The 20268-nt window shown below is 36.3% G+C and overlaps 1 protein-coding gene across 2 annotated transcripts; it reads left to right on the top strand.

Moving 5' to 3' along the window:
• The first annotated feature begins 6400 nt into the window (after positions 1-6400).
• Positions 6401-19070, top strand: LOC306856253 (Krueppel-like factor 5). 2 transcript variants are annotated; one of them, XM_079395410.1, is made up of 4 exons: positions 6401-6704; positions 11510-12302; positions 12417-12476; positions 17835-19070. In XM_079395410.1, exons 1-4 carry the CDS (start codon positions 6570-6572, stop codon positions 18011-18013), a joined length of 1167 nt encoding a protein of 388 aa, XP_079251536.1. In that variant the 5' UTR covers positions 6401-6569; the 3' UTR covers positions 18014-19070. The 2 variants fall into 2 exon arrangements, with proteins under 2 accessions (XP_079251536.1, XP_079251535.1); XM_079395409.1 differs by having other exon boundaries at positions 6435-6740.
• Positions 19071-20268: the final 1198 nt, after the last annotated feature.

Below are 20268 nucleotides of genomic sequence, written 5' to 3'. Positions count from 1 at the left end.
ATTAGGTGAACCTAAGAAATTAGTTCATACATTAACAAAAAAATAAAAGCTTTATCCATAATGAACCTGTTAAGTTTAGATTCATTCTCCTGAAAAGTTTGCAGATGTAGAGAGATATTTGTTTCTGTTTTGGTTTCAAAATCCTGTCACTCAGGACATTCAAAGCCAGAAGCAAGAGTAAGTCATATTTTAGATTTGACATACATTGTTTTGTATGTGTATGTATTTATATGAGAGAGAGAGAGCGAGAGAGAGAGAGACATAGAGCTCATGTGCTGCTAATTTTTCTGAATGCTCTTAGTGTACAGACAGCACAAAATCCCAACCGTGATTTATAGGACACTGTAATGCATTTCTACATATGAGCATTGTGTTTTAGAAAGTGGTCATAGTTTGTATTCACCGGAGGAACAAAAAAAATCTATTTTTCACCTTTTGTCACACTACTCATTCTGTCATTTCACAATGAGAGTCTGGGTGTGTACACGGTTGGTTAGCGCTGCACGGTTTGCTTAGATCAATGCTGATTCTTACCTTATTGAAAAGTACACATTTAAGCTGCAGTGCTGTAATAGGGGAGAACAATCGGGGCCTATTCAGGGCTGAAGGACACCCTCCCTCAGTCAACATTTGGCTCTCAAATCCATAGCCGGCACCAGCTCTCTGACCCCCGGAATGCATCAGTTACTTTCAATGCTCAGATATTCATTTACAGAGTTGTTGTGAGGCCATTTTGTGCTGTTGACTGTGAAAATGTACTGAGAGAGGTTTTCTCTCAACAAGATGCTAAATGGTGAATGTTCATGGTAGGACATCTGTCATACTCTCTGACACTGCAATTGAACAAATGAGGCATAAAAATTAAGCAAAACGGCATCGAAACACAGCACGAGTGGATACCTGTGTATTGCCCCTTAGCACACGTGTTTGTGCGTGTGTGTGAGAGAGCTGCTGATGTAATTTGACCTCAGAAAGGTGAGCAATGCAGGCAGAGCACTAGTAACCACACACTGAAACTCACCACAATCCATCAACCAATTGCCCATGCAAATTTGATACGAGCCAGGCAAAGACAGGTCTGCTGATTATACAAGCACACATGCCGCTCTCAAGGTGCTCAGGCGAAATTATTTAATAGTTAGTGTACTTTACTCTGCATAAGCACACATTTAGTATCCTAGTGATTCTTTTTCCAAATGTTTTCAGGACACCAGTGATTTTTTGTGGCAGATATTTTTACCTGTTTTGCCACTATTGGTTTAAAATGTTTTAAAGGTTTCAGTATTTACTCTGTACATGATTAAATGTTAAGTGATGTTGGATGATTGTTACAGCTGATGAAGCAATGGTTATATTAGAGTTAAATAACATGAATTTTTTGTGTTTTATTTATTTTATGTTTTATTTTCTCCTGTGGAATACAAGAGGAGATATTTCAAATATTTTCATGCAGTTCTTTTCAAAATATTCCCTCTTGTGTTGCATAGAAAACAATAGTATACGTGTTTGATACGACATGAGGGTGAGTAAAAGACTGCTGTAGGGCTAACTGTACCTTTTAAATGTGTTTAATATCCTGTGAAGACCAGGGTTTGGCAAAAATATGAATTGAAGTTCATGAGTTGGAATTTTAATTTAATTTAATCTGTCAAAGTTTGTCTTGACATGTTTTTATGAACTTTTTCAATAAAAATATCATACATAACAAAACTTTTTGCAAAAATCTTTTCATTTTAACTCATCTAAATTTGTCTCCTATAACATTTATACTGGAACGGCATCCAGTTTTTTGTTTTTTTTACCACAGTTCAATTTCTATTTAAATTCACAAATTAGAGAAATACAAATCATCAGGGGCGCCGCTATGGTTTCCGGGCCCCCTGAATATCATAAAGACTCGGGCCCCCTGTGATCGCATAAAAATCACGCTTGGAATCATCCTAACCTTCCCCTCCGTTACGGCATGCCTGCAAATCATACACATATACTCACACAAGTAATACCTTCTTCTTCATTATGGGTTCACATTATACAGAGCATTCCATAGAATGTTCTGAACTGTGAGGTGTTGAGTCATGACAACCAACATTTTGTGGCAAATTATTATAATTACAGTCTGTAACAGACTGTTCTGTCACCAAGGTCCTTCCCTTCCCCACTTTGTATGGCCATATCATTCATGAACATTCACGTAAAAAAATAACAAGCCTTTTGTTTTTTTAAGAAACAGCAGTTTTTTTTTTGTTTTTTTTTTAGAACTCTGTGTGACCTTAACTGGATTTTACAACCCAAATTTCGTAAATGTTGGGACGTTTTTTAAATTTGAATAAAATGAAAACTAAAAGAATTTTTCACAAAATAAGCTCATTTCAAATTTGATGCCTGCTACAGGTCTCCAAATAGTTTGGACAAGGGCATGTTTACCATGGTGTAGCATCTCCTCTTCTTTTCAAAACAGTTTGAAGATGTCAGGTTATGAGTTTCTGGAGTTTTGGTGTTGGAATTTGGTCCCATTCTTGCCTGATATAGGTTTCCAGCTGCTGAAGAGTTTGTGGTCATCTTTGCCTTGTTTTTCGTTTAATGATGCGCCATATGTTCTCTATAGGTGAAAGATCTGGACTGCTGGCAGGCAAATTCAGCACCCGGACTCTTCTACTACGAAGCCATGCTGTTGTAATAGCTGCAGTATGTGGTTTTGCATTGTCCTGCTGAAATACACAAGGCCTTCCCTGAAATAGATGTCGTCTGGAGGGGAGCATATGTTTCTCTAAAACCTTTATATACCTTTTAGAATTCATAGTGCCTTCCAAAACATGCAAGCTGCCCTTACCTTATGCACTTATGCACCCCCATACCATCTGATAACACACTGGAAGGTCTCCCTCCTCTTTAGCCCGGAGGACACAGCGTCCATGATTTCCAACAAGAATGTAAAATTTGGACTCGTCTGACCATAGAACACTTTTCCACTTTGAAACAGTCCATTTTAAATTATCTTTGGCCCACAGGTCACGACAGCGCTTCTGGACCATGTTCACATATGGCTTCCTTTTTGCATGATAGAGCTTTAGTTGGCATCTGCGTATGGCACGGCAGATTGTATTTACTGCAGTGCTGTATAAAGTACCTGAAAGCCATACTTAAGTAAAATTACAGATATCTTACCAGAAAATTACTAGGGTAGAAGTTGAAGTCAACCGTTAGAATATTACTTGAGTAAAAGTCTTAAAGTATGTGATATTTATTGTACTTAAATACAAAAAGTATTTTTTTAAGTACTTAAGTATTGAAAGTAAAAGTAAATGCAAAATGCAAAAGAAGCAAATAAATATATATATAAAAATGTTCATGCACAGCTTGAGTAGCAAGATTGTGATCAGTTTTAACTCTTCCATTTTGTATTTTTGGGTAAGAATAAATAGCACTTCATCCAGTACTTTGTGTCTTTCATTCCAACATAAGAAAACATTTCTGGATTCTGCATCTGAAATAGCATTTAGATGTATTTACACAGTTTAATGTATCTCAGAGGGGACATTGATGCATTTAAACTGCTGTTACAGATGCATAAATAGGCCTAATGTTTTGTTTTTAACATAAAAAGTTGAATGCTGATATTTAAAATAATATAAAACGTGAAAAAATAGTCGAAATGTGAAATTAAAACCGCCAGTAGGTGGCAGCATGTGACTGTTAATGAGTGAATCACTGAATCGGTTTTATCAACAGATTCATTCAAAAAGCTGATTCACCGTCCATTGCTCAGAAACACAAAACAGTGCTGTGATCTTTGTTTGGAAAAATCTTTTATTTTCGTAGGCAAAATTGAGCAAAAACAAGCAATATTATGTCTAAAATGTAAGTCATTTTTTGCTTTACTGAACTGGTATAAAATGATTATTAAATGTGTTGTCATGCTGATATCTGCAGAAAAATGGTACTCTTTGTGTGATATAGATTAAGTTAACTATATTAAATTATATAAATATAAAAAGCATACAGAAGCATTTTTGTCATCTACAATTTAGCATGCCTTTTTGTTTTAATAGACTAATAAATCAACGTGCGTGCACTCTGTGATTTGTGATATAGCCTACTCGATAATGTCAGATGCCACATCATTACAACACTTACCATATAATCGCAGAAGATATACTGTATATCGCACACCCCAGACTCGACTAGAGTGGGAAATGAATCATCCATGGTTTGCACATGAGCAAAGGGGTTTTTAGGAGTCTAACTTGCAAACACTCAAACCTGCTTTCCTGCAGTCCGTGTTCTTCTGACTATTTTGTAGTAAGTAATGAATAAGCTTTGGGGAAATGTATTGGAGTAAAAGTATACATTTTAATTAGGAAATGTAGTGGAGTAAAAGTAAAAGTTGGCTGGAATATAAAAACTCAAGTAAAGTACAGATACTCCCAAAAATACTTAAGTACTGTAACAAAGTATTATTACTTCATTAAATTACACCACTGGTTTACCGACAGTGGTTTCTGGAAGTATTCCTGGGCCCATTATAAAATGTCAACGACAGAATCATGCCAATGAGTGATGCAGTGTCGTCTGAGGGCCCGAAGACCACGGGCATCCAACAAAGGGCTTCGGCCTTGTCCCTTACGCACAGATATTTCTTCAGTTTCTCTGAATCTTTTGATGATGTTATGCCCTGTAGATGATGAGATTTGCAAAGCCTTTGCAATTTGACGTTGAGTAACATTGTTTTTAATGTATTCCAAAATATTTTTACTCACTCTTTCACAGATTGGAGAGCCTCTGCTCATCTTTACTTCTGAGAGACTCTGCCTCTCTAAAACATCCCTTTTATAGCAAATCATGTCACAGACCTGATGTCAATTAACTTGATTAGTTGCTAGATGTTCTCTCAGCTGAATCTTTTCAAAATGTCTTGCTTTTTCAGCCCTTTGTTGCCCCTTGCCAACTTTTTTGAGACCTGTGGCAGGCATCAAATTTGAAATGAGCTTATTTAGTGGATAAAAGTGTCAAATTTCTCCGTTTAAACAATTGTTATGTTCTCTATGTTCAATTATGAATAAAATATTGGCTCATGTGATTTGAAAGTCTTATAGTTTTCATTTTATTCAAATTTAAAAAACATCCCAACATTTCGTGTTGTACATAAAAGTAAGCATCACTATCCTGTTTGGCATTACATAATGTACATTATATAATATTCACATTACACAATGCATGGCAGGTTTGGCATACTGCACTGAGCTCAGTGAATCTTTGCATCATGTAACTTTCTTGAAGCAGCAACCCCATTTAAACGCAGGAACAGGTGTTTCCACCTTGTCTGACCTCTCACACAACCACAGTTCCCTCCGAATTGGCCCTAAACAGTGACACCTGCAGTGGCCACATCTGTTTTTGACTGACCCCGTCTGTCCTCAGGCTCTTTGAAAAAACAGGAGGAATGCAGATGATCCAGTCTCCGACCCATCACTTTTTCTCATCCTTCTTCCACATTGTTGCTTCTAGAAATTCATGGAGCAATGAAACGGCTGCTCTGAATCTGTACATCAAGATAAATATAACTGGTTGGTTTGGTACTTCGTGTGAGGCATCTGATGGAAACTGATTCGTGCTCTGATTTGTTTCGGCCTGAGATACGCTTCAAATAAAACAATGATAGCTTACATGTGAAGTGATATTTATAGATTTTCATTTAGTCTGCTTTAATATGATCACTATAAATGGGCATGTTACAATATGCACTAATGTCTTATGTAATGTCTGTGTGGGAGCTATGGAATTATGTTATTATGACTGAGAGAGTCAGACAATGAAGTAATAAAAGATATTTATTTATGCAAGCTGAAAATATGTTGTTTATAGTCAATTCAATTGAAATTATGTTTAATTATGAATAATGTAAAACAAAAAAATGCAGCATTTAAACCTAAATTAAGTTTACTTGTAACTAGTCAGCTGCAATGAAATAGTTAAATTCATTAAGTGAATATGATGTCTCAGGCAAATCTTATTTTATATATAATAATAAAAATACATGAACAAGCTTAGGTTGTTTCCTGGTCTCCCAGCCTGTCTATAGCTGAACGATAAGCTGATGTACAAAACCAGCCATTAAACCATACTTGAGAGTCCTGCTAAGACCATTTAATACCATGATATTTTTGTTCATGAACTAAACAGGGTTCTCATCACACACAAAAAAGATCGTTTTCATAGTCAGCAAATAATTAAATTGTTTACAATACGAAAGCCAAGTATAATTTTCCTGATGGGTAGGCTATACAGAAATGTTATACACCTCTCAGGTGAGGCCCACGCCTACCTGCTCTGTGATTGGAGAAGACGCTCTTTCCTTCGCTCTGAATGGCTAACGCAGTTGTCACTCATGTTCTGCGTTTTTACAACGTGATACTTTACAACAGGTAAGGCTACCTGAGTGACACAGGGAGGGCTTTTGGATACACCGCACGTCTGGATGTAACGACAAGGACGTTTACAATAATCCCGTATATGTGTATTCGTAAATAAAAATAAGATTATAATATAATATTCGATATTTGCATATAGAAATGGCAAGTGTAGGACTGGCCGTCGGCGCTCCGAATACAGAAGAGAGGGCGGTTTTCACGCAGCTTAAACCCGTGCGGATGTGTAGCGCGGATGGGCCGGAGGACTCGTCTGTGTTTGAGGACGTCAAACCCGGGGTGAGAATAGCAACAAACGCTTTTGAAATGGCTCAGGTATAGCAGGCGCTTTGTGGTGTCTCACTGGAACTGGAAAACAAAACTATTTCAATGTTTAAACCTCACAAAAATATGTTAGAATAGATGCACTTTTAAGAGACAAGTAACAAAAAATTATCTTCACGAACGGCTTTCTGTAATGCAATTGTCTGGTTCTTTTGATATATATATATATATATATATATATATATATATATATATAATTGATGTAGCCTATTGTTTATCAAATATTGAAAATATTACAGGCATCGCTATCAGACTGCTCTCGTGCATGAAGAGTGCATGTTACATTTTCACATAAGGGTCAACTAAACTGCTGTTGGCTATGTTTGTCTCGCATTGCGTTTACATTTATTAATTTAGTGTTATAAGTATGAATAGATGCTTATGCAATGTATTATTAGTAGGAGTATTAGTAACTAATAGTATTAAATAAGTGTTTTGCAATAAACACTGACGTCATAGTTCTGTACATAGTCTAGTTTATACCTGACTCTGACTTGATTTTATTATGAATATATTATCTCAGATGGATGAGAGATCATTGAAACACCTTTTACATGGATACTACGACATTAACACAAGTTCAGGCCCTTAAAACAACCTACACTAGAAGAGTAAAATGTGTATAGCCTACTGTATAGTGTACTTGAAAGCGAAGGAATCAAAGAATACATCCATTTATTTTTATTACCTAGTTGATTTTGGTGAAGTACAATAATACACAAATGCTCAGCAACTTCAACGCACAGTTTGAAGTTATGTAGAAAATCATAGTGTCATTTAAAACAGGGATATTGTTAGTCAAAAGTTTAAAGATTGCCCACAGAAAAAATTCAGCCTAATCCACAGGTTTAGAATTTATTTATAGAATCAGATTTCTCTATAGTTTGCTCTTTTCCTTTGGGTAGACTGCCTTTAAAGTGACAATGGCCATAAGTATCTGCTATACATTTCTATGTTTTATTTCTGTTTTAATGATCATATTTGAGTCCACAATGACAACTGAAAATGGTTGGGTCTGAAATGCGAATCGAATGTGCTCTGTTGGATCATATGGCATCCTAGCTAGAACACCACTAGTTTATGACTGACTGAGCCAATGACTGATGACCTCGTTGCACTCCTTCAAAAAGTTCATATGGCCACAGGGAACATGTAGGTTGTCGGCTACACTGAAGGAAACAGCCTGGGCCTTCGCATGGTCTCTGTTCCCTTGTTTTCGGTTGGTGACGAGAAGCACATGTCTGACCTCATGACCCCCAGTACTTGTTGGGAAAAGTACCTGCTATTAAAGGAGTCATAGTCTAAATTAAACTAGATTGCTAAAATAATCTGAAACCAACAAAAGTCATGATTATAAATAAAGATAATCTTAATTACATGATTGATTTGGCCCATCTAATCATAAGATATGGCTGAGTCACATCGTCTTGCAGTGTCACGCATTTACTTTACTTTAATTTTCTCTTACAAAACCAGCGGTCAGTAGTCATATCCACTGCTGTGAAGATGGTTCCTTCAGTAGTCATGGTCCTGAAAAGCCAAAACAACTGTTATCTATTTCCCCCAAAGCCATAAAACATCATTTTCGTCTCAAAGGTTTTGTTTTCTCTTGCTGCTACCATCGGATGATTTGTGCTGTTATGGCTCCAGTAAACAGACAAGCCTATCAGTCTGGTTTTATGGGGATCTATGGACGAATCTCCATCTTTTTGAATTCCTTTTAGGCCATAAAAGACGATTATTTCAAAGGGAAAGACCTTTTGTGTTGTAATTAGGAAAATTCTTCTTTGGGCTAACAGGGTATTTGGATTGAAATAAGCTGTGAAATCTCATGTCGAAGAAACAGTTCGGAAGACAAATAACATGCCATTTCCGAGGCTTCTGAGCTTCATGTGCTCCTTTACAAATAATATATATATTTTTTTTAATGGATAAGATATTTGACATTTTAACGCATTCTTAAAGGGATTTTTCAGCAAAAACTATACTGATATTCTATCCTCATTTACTCACCCTCATGCCATTCTGTGAAAGATAAAAGAATATATATTTTTTATTAAATTATGTCTTAATGTTTTTTTTATTGTTTTTGTTTTTTTATGTTTTATGTGCAGTAAAATGACCCGATTGACTTTGATTATATGGACAAAACATTCTTTACATTTTTACAATTTAGATTTCATTGGAATATTTTTATTTTTTTTTAGCTGAAGAAATACAGTCATACAGGTTTGGAACAATATGTGGGTGAGAGAACTGATGGCAGAATTACAATTTTTGGATGAACTAACCCTTTAAAGACGAATGAGATTCTCCAGAACTTCAGAAAGTGAGCCATATTTTCAACGAACGCCGACACGTCGGCTTATTTATCTCAAAGATTATTTTTATGCCTAACTCGGCTTCCAGCCGTTATCGGTCCTTAAAATACATAACTTAGCAGTTGTAAATGTTCTCCAATCATTAACTCAGTTCTTGGGCCAGGGTTCAGCTGCTATTCATTCTCCTCACACAAACCCAGTGAACAGAACCAGGTCTCTAAGGCCAACGGAAGCCGTAGCCAAGGACACTTGCCTTTCTGCCAGTACCGCACAACACAAGGCCTGTTTGTGCCCAGGACTAAGGGCAGGGGCGGTACGCTTGCCAGGTCTGGAGATAAATCGAAAGCTATTTTCCATTAATTACCTGGTTTTAACTTTCCAAAGCTGGCCTGATGGTGATGAAGGGGAATTGTTGACGTAAACGCTGTGAGAGTACAGTTGTCTGTAATAAATGGCTCATCCACAGCGATATGAAAAGCTGCAGAAGCGTCAGCATTCATTGTGCATTCCCTGAGAGTACATGACCTCACATGTTAGGGTATGAGTTACTTGAAAGGATGAAGATATTTGTACATGAAACCACATCAGTGGGTTGTCAAGGAAATGCATTTTGACAATACATGCCTTATTGTTGATATAGCTGCCACTTCAGACAGCTGGACATTACAGTGCTTTTGAAATGTTTATTGTCAAATACAATGACTGCAATAAGGTCAACAATAAAGGCAGCTCTGTGTTAACACCACAAGTCATTTAATTGAATCTATTCTTGAAAATGATGTTAAAAAAGTATATATAATTATATTAATATTATATAAGAATCATGAAACCAACATGAACACAAAGAGTATGTTTCTAAGAATGTAGCACATGCCGCTTGAGCTCTGCTGTACTTAAAGCAATATGACGACATACCAAAGTCATTCTGAAATCTAAAATTTAAATGTAATATGTGGCTTAGAAATATGCTAAATACAAGCATTTTCACTAGCGGTCTCGTGCTTTATTTTTTGGGGTTATATTGTTAGCACATGCTGCAGTCATTACAGATTGTGTAAACACTGAACGTTTTGTTCAAGACAGGTATTTAGGCTGTTCAGGTTTTTGCATGTGCTAACCATTTCATCATCACACATTTGACTTGCCAATTGACTGGTTTCGTAAATCAGGTTCTTCATTATCGCACAAATGCCCTCATTTATCAGTCTCGGGAGTTTACGACACCGTTGCACCTGAATGGCTGTCCAGGGTGCACTTGTTTTTAGAGTTCTATTTTTGTACATTGTCTGTGACCATATCTCCTCTTGCTATCACATGTCACTGTTTTGGTTTTGCTTTGTGTTCCAATCCTTCATGGCCGACACACCTATGAGGTTTCTGTTTACTCTGTGCTGGATTGGAGCACTGCGCAGAGCTGCTCCGTTGAACTTGCCTTTGTGTGCACGGTTAAAGCAGGGAATGATCTCCCACTGCTTGTACCTGGCGCGGCAATCACAAATCAATTGTGAAAGACAATAACATATATGCTTGCCAGATCTCCTTTTTCAAATACAAACTTTTAAACCGCTGTGGTGAAGTGAAAAGGGTAAAATAGCAGAGCAGACATATCAGTTTGACGGCAGCTAATCCAATTACCAAAACACATGCAAAACCTATCAATATGGACTGCATGTAATCAAAAATAAAAACATTCAGTGAACTTAATTAAATTCGAGAGAAACTTTTTCATGCAATTAAATTAATGCAAAATTTGGATTTACGTTTCGATTCTGGTCTTGTTTTAAAACTTAAAATGATTTAGTTATGCCTGCTAGATGCAAAGAAAATTCAAATCAATTCTGCTGCAACAAACAATTTTTAGGCATTTTGCCAAAATAGAGAGGGTCATTGGCTGTTTTCTAGCATACAAGAAGTCTTAAATAAATCACTTTTATTCATTAAATTGCTAAATTAATTCAACCAAATGTTTATTTTATTTCATTTAAATAATATAAAAAGTAATGCTCAAATCAAGTTCCTGTCAATTGTACATCTGGTTATAACTGATGAAAATTAATAAAACAAATTAAGTAACTTCCATTTTATAAATTGAATTTGATTGCACGCAATGACTATACATTTGGATAAAATAATCAATTGAATTAGCAGGAGCAATGTACACTAGTGTTTAAAGGTACTGTGCTGTTTTATTTATAATCAAGTCAAGTCACCTTTATTTATATGGCGCTTTTAACAATTGTGTCAAAGCAACTGCACAATATCAAAAAAGGAAAATAATGTGTCAATAATGTAAAATGAAAAGATTAAAAAAGATTTTCAGTTAAAGGCATTTCATCATTGAATTCAGTGATGTCATCATCCAGCTCAGTTTAAATAGTGTCTTTGCAATCAGGTCGACGGTATCGCTGGAAATGAAGTGTTATCTTCTGTTTGTTTCAGACACGGATGGAGATGGATAAATATTTTCCCCAGATCACCCCACTGGTTTCCCCAAACATTATGGATAAAAAGTACCGTCGGGAAAGCGCCTCAGTGGTGGATGAGTATTTTGCAGATGACAAGCCAGCCCCTTACAGTCTCAACATCAACTTTATCCTGCCCAATACCACACACCTTCGTACGGGCCTTTATCGTCCAAACAAACCTCAGGTGCATCAGATCAAAATTGAGCCAGGGTTGGACGAACCCTGTAGCATTCAGACACTCCCCGAATTCACCTCCGTCTTCAGCGTGCCCCAGACGGTCAACAGCCTCTTCATCAAACCTGACATAAACGTCACAGACGAGCTCCACATCGGCCCTCAGCAGCCGGCGGTCTACCAGATGCCCGTCAGCAGTAGCGACCTTACCACAATGACCTTCTCTCAGAGTCAATCGATGAATGGAATCGGTGCATCCGGCAGGACCATGCTCAACCTGAACACAGTGGCCTTGACGACGCACTCTGGTGAATTTGTCATGCCCGAGCCGTTCTACACTTCACCCCAGCCGCACAGTTTGCCTCCGTCGCCCCCCAACTCCCAGCCCGGCAGTCCCGAGAACCAGGCAGAGCTCATTACCTCTATTCACCCTCCCCCGCCGTACCAGGCTAGAATTGGAATGAAGGTTGGACAGATGACCCCTCACTCCATGCTAATGGCCCACGGTCAGGGCATCCTCACGGGACCCAGATACAACCGACGGAACAACCCTGAGCTGGAAAAGAGACGGATTCATCATTGTGTCTTCCCAGGTTAGTGTGCCATTCCAATAAAGAATTTTGGATTCAATGTGCCATCCTGAAGATGGGCAGAGATTATCAGGGACGTTTGTGAACTAACATCTGGCCAATTTTTCTCTGTACCAGGATGCTCCAAAGTTTACACAAAGAGCTCTCACTTAAAAGCACACCAAAGGACTCACACAGGTAAGAAATCGAATCAAACTCTAACATAGACACCCAAAAATGAAAATGATATAATTATTTATTCACCCTAATGTCATTCCAACTCTATATGATTCTTTCTTCTGCTGAACGGAGAAAGGGGAAATTGAAGAACTTTTCCATGCAATTACAAAGAATGGAGACTGAGGCTTTTCAAGCTTCATAAACTTTTCAAAGTATCCCACAAGTCTTCTGATGTTATACAATATATAAATATGCTTTGCATGAGGAACAAACAAAATATACTGTATGTTGTAAACTTGACTTTCGTGCATCTGATTTGTGAAGAAACAGTTTGCAAAACCACCCTAGTAAAAAAAAAAAGTAATATATTTAAAATACTAAATTTAAAATTTATTTTATAATATGTATAGTTCATATCTATTAACATATTTACTGACATATCGCTCGAGACTTACTGATATCAAAATTCTAATTTAAATTTATTTGGAGTACTACTTGTGCACAATGCGCATTTCTTAATAATAAACTTAAAAGGTGTTCAAATGTCACTGTTGATGAGGATCGTACAATAACTTTGAATAATGTCTTTAAATTAAGTATACTTGCAATAATTCCACTTTAGCACAATCAAATATACTTTAGTGTATCTTTAGTTGGACTTCAGCACTACTTAATTAAAGTGCATTAAGTACAAAATTAGTTGTTCCAATTTAGCAGACGTTAAGTATACCAAAAGTACAATATCAGGGTGTTTTTAAGTACATAAATATGCAAATGTATTAATATTATTACTTAACATGAAATAAATGTATTTCAAATACATTTTAGAATTTATTTTTCCCTAGGGTAGTCAAAATGATTAGTTTGTGAAATAATCCAAACTAAGCCGATTCAGCTCGCTCACTCAGTATGTATGTTTACACACTAGTTTTCTTCATCCAGATTGAATCCGATTTCAGATTCTGAACGTTCTGTTTATATGAACCCTAAATGTTGCACTCATCACATAGTCGTTTACATGTGCCTTACATAATTCTGAACGAAACTTCTTCACATGTGTGTTGTCCAGACAGCTAGCTTGAATGTAAGCATCACGGCATTATTTTGTTTAATCTGTACCATCAACACAAAAACTACAAATGCTGCAACAGCTCGCACAGAGATGACAGCCTAAGGACAAAAGATGTAGAAAGACAGAGAACAGGGTGGAGGGAGAGATTAAATTGACTCTCTTTTCATGCTTTTATACACATTGTGTCTGCATGCCTGTACAAGCCCTGCATGCTTTCCCGGGGGGGAAATCGCCAAGTGGTGGAGGAAAAACCTGTTCCTCCTGCTTTTTCTGTCTGCGTTCGGGGGGGGAGGAGTGCTCCGCCGGGAGAAAAGAACTTGGCAGTTTCAGTGTGTTCAGCTCGGTGTAAAATGAAACCCACTGCAATCCCACCACACTTTAGAATGAAACCGAAATCTTCTCTCCCAACACCAATGGGTGTAATTTTGTTCACATGACGTTAAGCTGATAAAAGCACCTTTTCTGCCTAGTGACTGCTTTCTTCATTCTTTTATAATAATTTCGGGGTGGTCACCTAGAATGTAGAGGGATTCCCTGTAGCCTGAGGTATTATTATTGTTATTCTCACTCACTAGCACTCCCCTGTCCTAGAGGTATCTTCGTAAATCTTTAAGCTTTGTACGAAACCTACGTTCCCATGTGGTATATTGTGAAGTTGACTAGATGTTGCAATGTGCAAAAAGTGTTAGCATGGATAAAACTAAAGAATTACAGTGATTTGAGCAATGTGATTACATTAATTTTATCACAGTTAAGGGGCATTTTTAGGTATAAAACCACTATGGTAAAATAACTGTAAAGCATGGTCTTGTGGCTTATTGCAATATGATAAAAGACACTAATATTTAATTAATAGTTAAATGTATTATAATAATTAGGCTGTCAATTCATTTAAAATATATATATGTATAATAAAATTACATGATTATCACAGTAAATTAATTAATGTGATATGTAAATAAATATTTACTGAGTAAAGCTCCCAAATTAAGGTAAATCAAAGACAATTTGGCAAACAAAAGCATAGAATATGGCACGTATCACTGTTTTTCATCTCAGTCAATAAAAAAAACACTTTTGTAACTTTCCTGTAGCTCAAATAGTAGAGCATGGCGCTAGCAACGCCAAGGTCATGGGTTCGATTCCCCAGGGAAAGCAAGAGCTGATAAAATGTAAAAACTGTAACTTGAATGCAAAGTAAATCGCTTTGGATAAAAGCGTCTGCAAAATGCATAAATGTATCTTGACTTTCCAGTTTTTACACTGCTTTTTGCGATTTTGAATTTCCGGTTTTTATAGGTTATTTTTAAAATAGTGAATTCCACTAAAACGTAAAATTCCCACTCCACATAAAACCAAATCAAACTAAATTATTTGGCAAAAGAGAAGTTTAATGAAAATAGCCTGTAGGCTGTTAACGGCAATGCAGCAACTGCCATTTTAATATAGACTTTAGAGTAATATAGCCCCAGAATATAGAGTCAGAACTACTGGTAACACTTTATTTATAAGCATGCATATTACTAGAATATTGGCTGTTTATTAGTACTTATAAAGCACATATTAATGCCTTATTCTGCATGACCATATCTTAGATCCCTTAATCCAACACCATCCCTAAATTTAACAACTACTAACTATTAATAAGCAGCAAATTAGGAGTTTGTTCAGGGAAAAGTAAATATGTGTTCCCTATTCTAAAGTGTTACCAAACTATTTTTTGTTGCATTATTTTCAAACATGTTGTTATCACGCTAATTATTTAGCGCTCTTACTGAACATTTAATTTCAGAACTACTGATACGTACAATAACCAATGTAATAACATGTTGCCAGATTAATGTTCATATGTTTCAGATAAAACGGAACATGATGCGAAAAGCAACGTTTTTTGTTTTTTTTCTGATGAGCCTGTGTTGTTTCGCTCTCTGTCCAGCAGTAAGGTGTGTTTATGTTGTCACAGGTCAGGTAGTCACAGGTGGACGTGGTGTGGAGTTGTGTTTCAAAAGATGTAGGAGGTTGGGAATGATCCCGCCGCACTGAAAGCTGTCAAACAACAGTTTAAGAGCTCTAGAACATTCCGTGCTGACAGATGAAAGTCAGAACAGGCTGATAATAACACGTCTAATTTTGATGTCTTCAGGAATTATATGTTCTATTCATGATTAAAAAGTATGTCAGGATGTACTAGATGTGCTCTAACAAAGCTATTAAATACAAGCCTGCAAAACTTGTTGTTATTTTTGTAATTTAAGCAGTAATCTAAGCAGCTAGCTTGGATTATGCTAGCGGCTCTTCAAAACAAAAACTGTTTGCCAGTTTGGTGGAGCATATCTAAACATGCTTTACAGCTTTCACAATGCCTGTGATAATTTTTCAACTAATTGTTTCGAGGGCACTTGATGCATTTGTGAAAGCCCTGTATTATCTTAATAATGGAACTTGTTGCCCACCTTCCTCAAACAGAAGCCACTGATAAAAACCTTACAATTGCCATGTTATGGGTATCCATGTGGTGATTATTAGCGATTGTCATTATTGATTAGTGTTGCTTGTGGTTTTACGTGAATACAGGTTCATAATGATTGATGTTCTTAATATTCTTATGATGGGGAAATAGATGATTAGCAATTTTTGTCTTTTTAATGGTTGTGTGAGCAGTAAAATGCTTTAGTGATAACAGATTAACCGTTGCCCGACCTCCAGCTAACCAAATAATATCTCTGTTGTCTGAAGTGTTTGAAGGGGTGCATTGACTTCTTCAAGACCCTGAGATATTGGAAGCCTTTGCCAGATTAAGAGGACATTGTTTCATCTCCTTTTGAATTCTGGTTTCATGTTTAGAAAAAGGGGAGGGATGAGCGCTAAGCTAAAAGCTAAGCTAAAAGCGTCAGCTTTCTGCACAGTTCAGAGAGGCAGTGAAAGAGCAAAATTTGGGCTCTCTTCAGTTATTTCTGAGAGCTGTGTAGTTTTACGGTGGTGAAATTAGTAGGTTGAACTGAAACATTGTGTTTCAAAACAACAATTATTGTTTGATGTTATATAGTTAAACACCTCTTATAGAAAACTAGTGTTTAATGGACTATAATCAGAGACCTAAGTGACATATTTTATTCAGGATGCATTAAATTGATCAAAAGTCACAGTGAAAACATAAATCCTGTTCTTTTGAGTTTTTTATTTATTAAAGAATCTTAAAAAAATGTCATTGTTTTGGCAAAAATATTAAGCAGCATGACATCTTAACATCGATAATAAGAAATATTTCTTGAACAACAAATCAGAATTCTTTATGATGAATTATGTGCAAACAACTTTGCATCACAGGAATAAATTATATATATATATATATGATGTTGTGTATTTCTGGGTGGTAAGAAATATTTATGGATGGTAAAAAAGGCCCTTCTCTTAATAATTTAGGACATGCACAACAACATACCTGTACTAAATAAAGATTTATTTCAAGCATCGAACACAAACCTTACCTATTGTACATGTAAGCTCCTGCTTGCATCTGTCAGTCAAACTTAAGTTGTCATTAAATAACATGTTTCCAAAAGAAAGGCTAGGATTTTAGTTTGACATCCGCTAATGGAACGCATAAAAGATTTGAATTATAAATTGAAAATATAGTAGAAATCCTCTCTCACTTTGTTTCTCTTTCCCCTTCTCTTTTCTCTCCATCATGCACAAACATACAGATACAGTGGTAGTTCAGGGTCACACGTGTTGAATGACCATTATCTGTTCTCTCTGAACGTGGCTTTTCAGGATTCAGTGCTGTGGCAAACCTCACAATGTCAGATCTTATCAGTGTGTGTTAAGCACTTCCGTGTTTACACATGGTACTTGTATTACTCTCTAAACCACAAGCACATACACGTCTAATTCCTCTATAACTGCCATTAAAAAATGTCACGATACACATTGTAACATGTTCAAGAAAGATAGAAATTTATTGAGCAAGGATGCATTACATTGATCAAAAGTGACGGTAAATATTAGGGAAAAAACAACTTTCAATTAACTTTCTATTCATCAAATAATCCTGATAAAAACAAGGTTTCCACAAAAATATTAAGCAGCAAAAACATTTTCAACATAATCATAACCAAAATTGAGCACCATATCAATATATTAGAATGCTTTCAGAAGGATCATGTGACACTGAAGACTGGAGTAATGGCTGCTGAAAATTCAGCTTTGCAATCACAGGAATAAATTATGTTGCAACAGAAAACTGATACATATAGCTGTTTTTAAGATAAATCAACACAATGTTTTTGTTGTGATTTTTCTAGGTGAGAAGCCATACCAGTGCAGTTGGGAAGGATGTGACTGGCGTTTTGCCCGCTCGGACGAACTGACGCGGCATTTCCGCAAACACACCGGCGCAAAACCCTTCAAATGTGTCGCCTGCAGTCGCTGCTTCTCTCGTTCAGACCACCTTGCACTGCACATGAAGCGCCATCAAAACTAAAGAACTTCACATCCTTACTTTTTCAACTTTTATAACAGTTTTATTGTTCGAAATATTTCACAGTCAGTTATGTACGAAGATCAAACCAATGAAAGCTCTGCCGTACCAGCACTCCAAACATTTATACTGTCATGAAGAGGACTGGACATCACAACAGCATCACGGCAGAATGTATACTACTGTACATATGTTTTGTATGTGTGTATGTCTGTAGATTAATGTGAAAAGATGTTATGAGTTTTACACTTTGTCTGACTAAATTTGAAAATGTTCCTTTGGGACCGTCTTCCTAATAACTTGAAATGTAAAGTTTGATTTATTAATTCCAAGGTAATAGTTAATTGTTCATTTTGGATGACAATAACACTATGTATATTGCATTCCCCCCTCACAAAACGCTGTTTGCTTTTGGGTAAGATGCTATGATAAAAAAAAGTAGTAACTCTAATGTTTGCTGTTCTCACATGGATACAGATCTTTATGAGACTGTTTAAAAAAAGCGCTCAGATCGGTCATCTGTTTGACATTTCGGGTCTTTGAAAGGCAAATGAGCTCACAAAAGCATTTGAGCCTGTGTGCCAAATTATTGCTATTCACGTGTATTTCATAAGACAGTGAATTGTTTTATGCAAACCGAAATGCAGCATCGTCATCTAAAACTTAAAAGAAATGAAGAAAGTGCACCAATCCCTCACTTTTCCCAAGAACAAATTATTCATATTAGTTGTGAACGTTGTTGCATTTGCTTTTTGTTATGCCCTTGAGACCTATCTTGGGCTCTATGCAGCATCGTGACCGCAGTTTATAACCGCTTAAAAGTTCTCAAGTTCCCTTTCTTTGTGTACATGTCCTTCACTTATGAGGGCAACTCTGATGGATCAAAAAATACTGTACATACTGTAGTTAAACTTCTTGTAAATACTGTACTCTTTGAAGATAATTGTTTTTCTTATGAACAAATGGGATTTTTTTGTTTTGAATGTGGGTGAATTGAGTTTGTAGATCTTGCATACTAAGCGATCGGTTTTGTATGTACTTGAATACAGAAGTTTTGGAAAATAAAAGAATAATTAAATTTCTTGTTGTAGTTATTTTCTCATATTTGTAGCCTATATACTAACATGATTAGGTCCTGGGGTTGTAAATAAAGTCCTTACTGGAATATATACCTGGTTAATAGGCCTACTTATGTGATGGAAACATACACGTTAGCCATGTTATATTTATGAGGAACAATGTTTTTGGAACTATATAAGGCGGCGACTTTTGCTTATGCATCTACGTAGGCCTATATCATAGGAGACTATATTTAAATAGGCTATAGCTATGTTTAAACTAGTAAGGTATTTAAGGATTGATTACCTTTAGTTTTCAAACTGTAGTTAATTATTGTTCTAACCTTGACTTAGACATAACTGCTGAGGAAATAGGCTACATAAGGCTATATAGTTTTAAATTGTTTATATATAGCATGAAGGCAAAACATGTTTCCAAATTTCGCCAGATTTTGTATTAAACAGACACGCCTGTTTTGTTATTAACTTTCAAACTTATATTGTTAAACGTTGTATTGTTAAAACAGTGAGTCAGCTTGTAAAAAAATCTAATAAAATCGTATTAACAATTGCAGTTAACAAAGGACTAAAACTGGGTGGGGAACAACTTTTAGCTAAAATTGATACTAATTACAGTCTGCATGACAAGATAATTTACTGAATTAAATCCAGCCTACAATAACAGACGATGACTGATGAGGGGAACACCCATTTTACTGTAGTACAGCATGTGTTCTGTGGAGATTAAAATATGTAAACCATTTAAAAGCATAGTAAGTGCTACTGTTCTGAGGAAAAGTAAAACTCTTTTGAGAATATGTTTAAAGCCTCGCTCATTCCTGAGGTGTTAACTGAGCTTAATCCAGTTAAAACTTGCCCTGCTTCTTGCACCGCTCGACAGAAATAAAGCTGGTCAGATAGTTTCACGTCTTTAAAAATAAAATAAATATTTTTCAGATTGGTTAAATGTCATTTCTTCGACTTTTGTTTGCGGAAATTGCTGTAAAGAACGACGCGCATCGCTTGTATAAGGGTCAGTGTTAATCATTATTGCACCAGTTGAGAAGTGAGTGTCATAAAGATTGTGTTTTGACCATAATTTATCCCCCCAGACACGGGTAATATAATTTCAGGAACAAACAAAGGGCTAGCACCACTTAATGTGAACTTTAAAATCCTGACCGAGTTACAACGTTGGAC

Source organism: Barbus barbus, assembly GCF_936440315.1.
Source record: "Barbus barbus genome assembly, chromosome: 36".
Taxonomy (NCBI): Eukaryota; Metazoa; Chordata; class Actinopteri; order Cypriniformes; family Cyprinidae; genus Barbus; species Barbus barbus.
The sequence above is the reverse complement of the archived record's forward strand: the minus strand, read 5'-3'. Positions and strand labels throughout refer to the sequence as shown.

Coding starts and splice junctions, on each gene's coding strand:
- LOC306856253 (XM_079395409.1), top strand. CDS start 6,570: ATGGCAAGTGTAGGACTGGCCGTCGGCGCTCCGAATACAGAAGAGAGG. Junction 6,741..11,509: donor ACGCTTTTGAAATGGCTCAG/GTATAGCAGGCG, acceptor TGTTTGTTTCAG/ACACGGATGGAGATGGATAA. Junction 12,303..12,416: donor TCATCATTGTGTCTTCCCAG/GTTAGTGTGCCA, acceptor TCTCTGTACCAG/GATGCTCCAAAGTTTACACA.